General features: G+C 38.1%; 1 protein-coding gene across 1 annotated transcript in view; it reads right to left on the bottom strand.

Annotated features, from left to right (window-relative positions):
* ATP13A5 (ATPase type 13A5) overlaps positions 1-7,703 on the bottom strand; it is a 102,973-nt gene extending 95,270 nt beyond the window's left edge. The window contains exon 1 of the mRNA XM_006762012.2: positions 7,641-7,703. Within this exon, the coding sequence (XP_006762075.1) occupies positions 7,641-7,703 (63 nt within the window). The remainder of the gene's footprint in view (positions 1-7,640) is intronic.
* Positions 7,704-11,036: the final 3,333 nt, after the last annotated feature.

Raw genomic sequence — 11,036 nt, 5'->3', positions numbered from 1 at the left:
GAAAGAAATATTATGGGAAAAAGGAAATTTCATAAGCTAAATGATCAACAGGAAGACAATGATCCTAAATTTTTGTGCACCTACAAACATAATTTCCAAATTTATAAAGTAAAATTGATAGGAATTAAATCCATTCTCATCATTTCTCAATAACTGATAAGACAAGTAGACAAAAAGAAAACAAAATCAGTAAGACTACCGGAAGTTTGAACAACCTCATTAACTAAATTGTCCTAGTTAACAAATACAGAAAATCACAGCCCCAAACTGCATGATTCAAATTATTTTCAAGTACACATATTTACCTAAATTGACTGCATTATGTAATGATGGCATTATAATTAAATTAGAAATTAATAGAATGATAACTTTAAAATTTTCAAATGTTTGGAAATGAAGAAACATGTTTCTGAACACAAGTGAATCAAATAAAAAATTACAACAAACATTAGGAAATATTTTGAACTGAATGAAAATAAAAATTGACAATAGGGCCCCAAACTTCAAACATCTAAAAATACATTAACAGCAGAGAGATAAATAAATGTTGTGTTTACATACAATGGAACACTACAAAACAATAAAAAAGAATTAACTTCTGACAAACACAACATTTCAGACATTATATTGAGTAAATGAAGTATCATAAAGCAATGCACAATTCTACTTAGATCAGTTCAAATTTAGCAAAACTGATTAAAGTTATTAAGATAAATGAACTTTTTTTAACGTTTTTATTGATTTCAGAGAAGAAGGAAGATGGAGAGATAGAAACATCAATGATGAAAGAGAATCTTTGGATGTCTCCTGCGCACTCCCAGTTAGGGATTGAGCCCTCAACCCAGGCCTGTGGCCTGACCAGGAATCCAACCATGACCTCCTGGTTCATGGGTCCAGGCTAAACTACTGAGCCACACTGGCCAGGCTATTTTTATAAATTTATATAAATACACCCACTGTATTTATATGTTAAAATGTTTTAGAAAAGTGGAATGAATTTGTTTATTAGACACTGTTCCAAGCAGGTAGGAGATATTTTAACTATTTTAATAATATTAGATTGAGAAAGAAAAAACAGCAGCATAATATTAGAAATGAATAAAGAAAGAGAGAGACAGAGAAGTGACTTCTATGGGAAGTGGGGGGTTTGGTGACCTGGGGAGACTGTAGATGCTTCCTGGTGTGGATGATTGGGAAGAACTGACTTCCCTTAAAGCAGAGGTAAAATCACTGAGATGGGGAAGAGGTTTCTGATAATGACTCTGCTTATGGCTGAACACCTCAATCAAAATGTCAGATTTCTTTCCGTCTGTTAAAAAATTAAGCATGTAAAAGTAAGTAAATAAATAAGAACTTGTAAATGTCAGCATAATGTTCAGATATGTGTAGCTCATTGAGCAAAGTGAACAGAAGCAATGTTTTTGCTTCTGTAATAAACCGACCTCATAATCCTTGGTAAAATTTCTTTCTAGACCATTTCTCAGTCTTCCCAAAAGTTATAGTGCTGGATATGGGACTTGAAGTTTTGTCTAAAAGAATCACTATTTTATCTGGCATTCTTTTAACCAAATACTCTTAAAGGACTGGCCATGTTTGTGTGTTTCCACTTTGACTAGTTAATCTCAAGTATAAGTTAATTGTTCTAAATGGTTAGTCTTCTGATGTAGTAAGAGTCCCTGAGATTTGTCCTAAATATTTATACACTCCTAGTAAAATCCACTAAGAAATGCAGAGTAGAGGAGGAAGCCAGGAGCAATATTTATACCATAACAGAGGAAGGTAAGTAGAATCCAGAAGTCTTGTAAATGTAAGGATACTGGGGACAGAGGATCAAGATCTCAAACATATTACACATGGTTTCTTGTAGTAAAGTGAGTTTTGTCACCTATGACCTATGTGACCTCCGGATTTAACTTCTCTAAGTCTCCGCTTCCATTTCTGTACTTAGGGAATTTTAATAACATACACTTGGAAGAACAGTGGTGAGGATTAAATGAGGGGTAGGTGTTGAGCATAAAGCAAGCTCTCGGTCAATGTCAGCGGGTGGTTTGATAATAGGTCAGTCAAAGGAGGAAAATGGTGGCTGTGAAATATAGAGTCAAGGTTGGTAATGGAAACAGGCTGTGTTCCAGAAAAACCCAGATCTGCGGCCACCTATGAGTTGAGTTGGATAGTACACAGGAGTGCCTTTCTTCAAGGAGACTTGAACTGTATTCTCTCTAAGAAGTGATGTTCGCCTATTTTTTTGTTTCCCACTAGAACTCTGTATTCCAGAACCCAGGAGAGGTACCACAGCCCTAATGACCTTTCTAAGCCCAGAGTTCAGAAGAAGCAGAGGCATTAGGAGCAACAATAAAATACACACATGACTTTTGACAAATTAGAGCCCTGTGGCAACCTATCAGCAGAGCCTCTGTTCTTTGAACCCCAACCCCATTGCCTTTTAGAAGTCAGCACTTCTGTTTCTTGCTCCATCACTTACTAATTAATGTGACCTCAATAAATGATTTAAATTCCCTAAACTTTAGATTTCTCCTGTGAGAAATGTGGCTGATTGTAAAATGCAACAGAAGTAGTCTGGTATAGCAGTTAAAAGCTGGGCATATGGCATGAAAAAAACAAGTTCAAATATTCTACCATGTAGCCACAAAAAGCGACCTTGGGCAATCCACTTTACTCCTCTTGATGACTCAATTTCCTCCTCCATAAATGAAAATAACAACAACTATCTCCTAGGATTGTTGTGAGAAACTAACAAGATAATATATGCAGTTCAGTTCCTGAAACACTTTGAGCACATAGTATATGTTGAGTTAATATTAGCTTGAGTAATATACAGTTCAACAAAATTTCAAACCATTGTGAATTGATTTGACCACAGGCAATGTTCAGAACTCAATGTTATTTGCCAAAACCATAAGTTGTATTTCTAAAAGTGGTTGATCCTTAAATGGCTTCAATGGAATTTTTGCTTTTACCACAGAGCACAAATTGTCCAAGTTGAAGTTTAATACAGGCCAAAAGGAAAACTACTCAACTTTGTAATATGTGAAACTGAGAAATGAGTTTAAGATAAATACTGAATTGATTCAAAGAATAATTAGATGTCATAACTATATATATATATATATATGTGTGTGTGTGTGTGTGTGCATGCACACACACACATGCATACACACATATGTACACACACACATACACAAGCCAGCACAATCTTTCTTCACTTGTACAGGAGGAAAACAATGTAGTAGAACACCCTCTGATGTTACGTAATGTGATCTTATATATGTTACTTAACTGAGCCTCAATTTCCTTAGTCATAAAGTGGATATTTAAGGTATTAGGTCATAGGGATTAAATGAAAACATATATGAAATTCTAGCCCATAATGGCACTTTTTCCAATTACTAGTTTTTCTTTCTTTTTTTTATAGGTAGCTTTTACAGTTGCCATCTAAGATAGAACCAATTGGCTAAATTCCTCAGGAAAGAAGAATTATGAGGTGCTGCTTCATCTAAACATGGTTTCTTTCCAAAATTCTCTGTTGGGGATCCTCTTAGTCATATGGAATCATCCCCTTGGTCACCATCTGTCCTTTCTCCTGGATTTTCATTGCATCAGGAGCACTAGCATCTATGCACGACTGGTCTTGTGAACAGTCCTATTTAGTTTTTGTAAATCCTTTAGTCCTTATGTTCACTATTTGTGCATTTATCCATTAAAAATATTTGTTGTGTACCCACCATGCACAGGCACAGTAGTAGTAGTATCCTTGGAATGGGTATTCTGGATGATAGCTCATAACACTTTTACTTACCCAAAGATTCTCATAGCAGCACAAGATTATAATTAAATTTACTCAACCAAGACATAAATAACTCTCAGTATTACCATTACCTTCTGTGAATGGCAAGGTCAGTTTTTTGCTAAGACATGTTGGGCTTTTCCATGGGTGAGAAGTTCCAATAACCTTAGAATAAGTTACCTTTTTCTACATAGGCCACAAATTTCAGTCCATTGAATCAGAGCCAAGGAAAGATAATATTTCTATGTCTTTTCATGAGACTAGAATTAATCATGTTTTAGCTTCTTTCTTTTTAAAAACAACCATAACAGAACCAAGTTTCTATTCATTATTCACAATCTACCCTTTGTTTTCTTTATCTGGACATGCCAAATTGTGGTCCTTTATGTGTAAGATAGGAGGGCATTCTTAAAGCTCTTTTATCTCTAACTCTGCCATGTTTCAAGGTTCTTTTCTTTAATGCAGTGCTTCTCAACCTTCTGGCCCTTTAAATACAGTTCCTCATGTTGTGACCCAACCATAAAGTTATTTTCGTTGCTTCTTCATAACTGTAATGTTGCTACTGTTATGAATCATAATGTAAATATTTGATATGCAGGATGGTCTTAGGCGACCCCTGTGAAAGGGTCATTTGACTGCCAAAGGGGTCGCGACCCACAGGTTGAGAGCCGCTGATTTAATGCAACGATAATACTGTCTGTATCAATGGACCCTGTTAGTGTGGACATTGTTCCTCACCCTCTATTACTGCTTGGGCTTGGCCACATGTAGTAATTTGTGATGGTTATCACTAATTACTAAGCATTGTTAATTATAGTTTTCTATACTTTGTCCTGCATTCATGCCATGGAGTGCCCTTTGGTGGGATAAAATGTCTTGAAACACTTTCACTTTTGTCTATATTTGATAATAAGAACTAACTTTTCTAGCATGGTGACTCTTGTGAGTTCCTGGGCCTAATTCCCACTATGTATGTTTGTGTGGTGAGGGCAAGGCCTTCCCACACAACACAAAACAATTCTCAAACACCAGCTGGGCATCCTATAATTCAGCTCAATTCTGACACTATCTACCTGAAGATAGCATCAGATTCCACAGGTTGTGGGATCAGTACTACAATACTGCCTCTCCCGAAGTCCAGACACCAGTTGCAAGTCCAGGTAGCAACCTATACTTCTAACCAACTGGCTACAAATTGGAGGTTCCCAGAACCCACTCCTTGACTTTGATTAACTTGCCAGAGTAGCTCATTGAACGCAGAGAAATATTTTACTAACTAGAACACTGGTTTATCATAAAAGGATATAACTCAGGAAGAGATGGATAGGCCAAGGATTGGAAAGGGCACTGAGCTGCCCTCTCCTCATGGATAACTCCCAGCACCTCCACATATTCATCAACCAAAAGGCTCTCCCAGCCCAGGTCTTTTACGTTTTGGTGGAGGCTTCATTAACTAGGCATGATTGACATTGGCCATTGGCAATTGATTCAACCTCCATTCCCTTTCTCCTCCAACTCTGGAAGCTAGTGCAATGGTTTACATCTATGCTGAGCTCAGCAAAGTGATTCCAGGCTGCACTTGAATAATCTCACAGGCCCTCCCCACTCAAATAAGTTCTTTATGGGTGTTTGATTGAATGAATTTATTATTTGCCCAGTGTGTAGTTTTCACCTCAGATCCTCTCACATGATCACAAGTGATTAGACTTGAGATGATTAACGCAAATAGAAATCAGAGTGGACCATGGGGAAACCTTAGGGAAAGTAAAAACAAGTGAGGAGAGGTTGTAAAAGCCATGACTGATAGCCCTCAAAGGCTGGGAGTAGACCATGCCCAGGCTTAGTTTGGCCTACCGATTATCAAAAAAGAAAAAGAAAAGAATTTGTTTCCAAAATTTATAATAAGGCTATTTCACGCAATCATATCTATTTCTGGCTTCCCTTTCAAACTCTGAAGAGCTGACAGCACCGGGGATGTTGACTTGCAGGACAGCAGTGGCTGGAGCTAGGTGGCAGCTTCCCCTTAGTCTATGCACCTGGGTGACCCCCTGTTCCCATCAAGGCTACCTAACTCACCCAAGGTTCTGATCCACCTGAGTAGGACTGGCATCTGTGCTCTGTACCCAAGCTAACAAGTAAGATTTATGAAGAAAAAATCCACAGCCACTTCCTACTGACAACATGCCCTGACAACAAGACATCAGCGTAGTGAGATTCCTGATAGAATTTTTTAGTGGGTGTTTCTAGAAGTGTTTGATCACCAACAAAAGAGTAAACTATGATGCTGGGCCCATTACTTATTGCTTTGATACCTGTGCTGCCTCTGTGATTAAAAGAATTAAAATACTAGGCTATGAATTTTACAAATAGGTCACCTCATTAGAGAAAAATAAAGAGCAACCAAAGGCTTTTATGAACACTTATCTGTATGTTGGAAAAAAATCAGCACGGGCACAGAGCTGTTTGGAGTGAACACAGGTGAGTAGATTTTTACTCTGTGAATTCCTTGTCTGAAGATTTCAAAGTGCCACTCCATTGTCTAAATCAATGACAAACCCATGGAGCCACATTGGTTATTTACATTTCCTAGCAGCCACAGGGGGGGAAAAAACAAAAACCCACAACAGCAAGTGAAATTAATTTTCATAATATATATTATTTAACCCAGCAAATCCAAAAATTGTCATTTCAATGTGTAACCAATTTAAAAATTATTGAGTTAGTTTATAAGTTGTTTTTGTTTTTTACCAAGTGTTTAAGATCCTGTGTGTACTTTACATTACAGTCAGTGTCTTTCATTTCAAACTAGCTACTTTTCTAGTGCTCAAAACCCACATGTGGCCAGGGTTGCTGTACTGAACAATGCATGTGATTAAATCACTTTTTTCCCTTAGACTAACAAACAAGGGTAGATGGATGGATTTCCCACAGAGTTCATAGGGAACTAGGAGACCTTCTGATACATGAACTCTATCTTCTGGGTTCCTTTCTGCCTCCCAGGCACCTTCTCTGCCAAATTCCCTTCTTCCTTTGTCTCTTTTCCCATTACCTAACTGGAGACACTACTGCAGCACAAACATATGGGGTGTAAAGGCAGAAGGAGTGAGCTGGATACCCAGCCTGTCCCTTGCAGGTTTTGACCTTGTAAGTTATGCAACCTCCCTGGTCTCAAATTTCTTTTCCATGAAATAGGATTAATTTCTTCACTGAATTCTGCAGATCAAATAAAATAATAAAGGTAACCTGTCAGCACCAAATAGACACGGAGTTTTCAAGCTTCCAATGATTATTTTTCAAAATTTATATATTTTTGGTGGAAAAGGCAATGGGGGAAAAAGAATTGCAGAAGTAAGAACTTTTCTAAGATATGCGCTAAATCCCATTCCACACTCTATGCCTTCTTCAGTACTTGATGGTTAAAACCCTTCTAGCATGACTTCCAACTAACGCACAGGGAACATAAGTTATACATACATACAAACACACAAGAATAATAAAAATAGTTTCAGTTTTTGCCTGAGTTTGTCCAATGGCACTAAGGCCCAGAAGATGAGGAGGGAACACCTCATGTAGGAATGCACCTGATTACTCTGCAGAATGTCTGAAGCAGAGGCTTCATGCAGTCCAATGCCTCTTAGCATGGCAAGAGTGCCCTCATCTAGAAGACCCACTTTCTCAGCCCATTAGGCTCCCTCACTAAAATACTGCCCTGGACCTCAAGGAGCCTTATCAGACTGAAACCTCTCCAGGTTCTAAAGCCAGCACTACTTCAACATCCCCCGCCCACAGCTCAGTTAATTTGCGGAACCCGTAATAAAAAGAAGGGAAGACTCACCAGTTCATTCTCCTCTCCTTGGTTAAGCAAAGCCCGATGGTCCTTCTGACTTTTCTCCTCCATCTAAACTGGATCTCCTGACTAATTTTCTGGGGAAATGTGAAACCTACAGAGGCTTATATGAACTCTGGAACAGTCACTACAGGTGTTCTCAGGTGCTTAATATCCCTTAGCACATACCTCACCTATTACCTTAACAAAGGAAAGGAAAAAAAAAAAATACTCTCCTCAACCATAGGATTAATCTGTTAATCTCTTTGCTTGTGGTGGAGGTTTTTTTCTTCCTAGTACTTGCTTGCTGAGCTAGATGTGAGTGCCTCCAGACTTAAGCTGCCGAACTAGATAGGTAATTTCCTGGGCTGTCCATAAATGTCTCAGCCAATGAATGGGAATGAACACATTGCTAGAAACCTGAGACAACAGGATTTGAGTAAATAAATAAACATACCATGGATTTTGAAAGAAAGGAATGGGCATATTGGGGGTGACAATGAGAATTGAAGGAAGAGAGGTTGGCTCATACCTGGGAATGTAGAAATCATTATGGAATCAGAAAACTCTGAATTATCATCCCTGCTCTACTGATGGACCTGGACAAATAAGATCTGAATTTTAAGTTTCTTTGTAAAATGTCTAAAATACTTATAGAGTTTATATGATTTTTAAGATATTTATTAAAAGCCAATTATAGGTTCCTTCATACTCAGTGATAGGTCATCATCATTACCAGAATCATAACACTAATAAAAAAGAGACAAGCTTTTAAACAGTAAGCTATAATAATAATTTTATTTCCTTCATTTTCCTTTTTTAGTTTACAAAATTTTTCAATAAGTGAAGTATATGGAGAGAGGAAGAGCTAAGAGGGCTGAATATTGGGGATGTCATCTAAATCCCCACAATTGTATAATCACCATTATATTGGATATTTTGAATTGGATAAGTTCATTAAAAATTAGATATATTTTGATCTACTCAAGGCTTAGTTAATTTGTTCATGATAAACACTTTTGTCATTTTATTGCCTTTTTATTGGATCCAGGCTACTTGACAAAATCATTGTCACTTTGGCCATGGAGCAAAATTTACAAAGAATGAAGACTAGTAGAGAACGATAGTCTTTCCACTGTCTGAGATAGTCCTTGGTTGTCTTATGGGAGAACCAGTGCAAACCTTGAAGTTCAGCAGAGTTCAATGTACTTTCTGGCCCAGAAGAAAGTAGCTGATGAAAATAAACAAATAATTACAGCTTCTCATGCCAAAGAGTCTGAGATACCCATGCTAATGAATAATATGCCATCACAAATGTTGCATTTTTAAGGAACACCAATCTAGAGTTGAATTCCAATTTGGAGCAAAGAGTCATGGATTTTAGTAAAACCTAATGGAAGACTTTAGGGGCAGTCATCATTCTCTTCTTACTGGTCATCTATTCACTCATATTTTTGCTAAAAGAACGCCTACTTTGTCAGGGCAGAATGACTTCAGACAAAAGCACCAAGGATGAATCATGATTTGCTTAAAGTAGGCGTGTGACCCAGTTCTCAACAATAAAATCAAAGGACAAAGGGTGGAGGCCGGAATTGATGAGTGCTGGAGGCTAAGAACAGTAGTTAGCATAATAAATGCTAGAAGTTCCTCAGAGGGCTGATGGACATCTTCAGCAGGGCTGAAGACTTGCATATTATTACCTACTGCCAAACAGCTGAGAACAATTCCCCTAACCCAGTGGCTGGCAAACCAAGGCTCGCAAGCCACATGCAGCTCTTTGGCCCCTTGAGTGTGGCTCTTCCACAAAATACCACGTTCGGGCATGCATGTACAGTGCTATTGAAACTTCGTGGCCCATGAGCAGAAGTCAGTTTTTGGCCTGGGCAAGTCTATGTTGAAGAAGTGGTGTTAGAAGAAGTAGCAGTACGTTCGCTGAGGTCGACCCTTCAGATTGAAGACGCTTTTAGCAAAGCCTGGCTTATGAGTACCCTAATTAAGTTAATAACAAGGTACCTACCTATGAGGTTTAAGTTTAAAAAATTTAGCTCTCAAAAGAAATTTCAATTGTTGTACTGTTGATATTTGGCTCTGTTGACTAATGAGTTTGCCGATCACTGCCCTAACCCGATAATCCTTTATTGTTCACCAAGCCTTACCTTTGATATGTATATCTGCTTGGCTAAAGGGAAAATGTGGTAATAAAAAGTCGTGGGTCTGGAGATTCAGGGAGCCATCCCTCTACATCAGTGGTTCTCAACCTTCCTAATGCTGCGACTCTTTAATACAGTTCCTCATGTTGTGGTGACCCCCAACCATAAAATTATTTTCGTTACTACTTCATAACTGTAATTTTGCTACTGTTATGAATTGTAAATATCTGATATGCAGGATGTATTTTCATTGTTACAAATTGAACATAATAAAAGCATAGTGAGTAATCACAAAAACAATATGTAAATATATATGTGTTTTCCGATGGTCTTAGGCGACCCCTGTGAAAGGGTCATTCGACCCCCAAAGGGGTTGCGACCCACAGGTTGAGAACCGCTGCTCTAGAGGGTGAAGCCTCTGCCTGCTTTCCCCAAATGCCTTCCAAGTTTATATTTCTTGTCTAGTCTCTATTCATTTATGCATAGCCCTTCCCCAGATTCCTGAACCCTAGCTGCGGAAAGACTGTGGCAGATAAGAGAACTTTTTTTCCATCCTTTATACTCTTCCTTTCTTTAAAAGTGATGTGTGAGGAGGCAATGCTTAGAGCATGGCAGCTTTCTTTAGATTATAAAGAGAATGAAAATTGCCATGTTCATGATGATGGACAAAGGAATAAAAGAGCTTAGATTCTGATATCACTGAGCCATGGAACTAAGCCTGTGACACCCTAGCTCCACACACCTTGTTAAAAATATAACTAAATGTTCTTAATAAAGCTACTGTTGTCTGAAACTCCATTCAACTTTTACTTAGCAATTATATGGTCCAGACATTATGTTAGGCTCTTGGGATCAGTGGGAAAGGGGAGTCACTATCCTGAAGGAGTTTACAGTTATTTGGGAGAGAGACAAGGAAATAGTCTCTTAAATAGGAAAGACATTGAACTCAGAATTAATGGGAACAGCTCCCTGAAAGAAGTGATGTCTGTGCTGACCTCTCAAAGATGAGCAGAAGTTAACCAGGTGAAGGAATGGGAGACAGTGGCAGATGGTGGGCACACTCTAGGCCTGAGAACAGAGGAATTTGTGATAAGGTTTAAGAGAGGTGATAAAGTATGGGGGTATTTGAGGTATAAATAGAAATCAAAGTAAGAGTTTAGAATAGAGGGGAAAAGGGAAAGTATTGAGCCATGACATTGGAATATAAACAGAAATGTGCCCAGCCATAAAAAGCTTAAAAACCAAGTCAAAGTAG

This window comes from Myotis davidii, unplaced genomic scaffold, assembly GCF_000327345.1.
Source record: "Myotis davidii unplaced genomic scaffold, ASM32734v1 scaffold557, whole genome shotgun sequence".
In the NCBI taxonomy this organism is placed as follows: Eukaryota; Metazoa; Chordata; class Mammalia; order Chiroptera; family Vespertilionidae; genus Myotis; species Myotis davidii.
The sequence above is the reverse complement of the archived record's forward strand: the minus strand, read 5'-3'. Positions and strand labels throughout refer to the sequence as shown.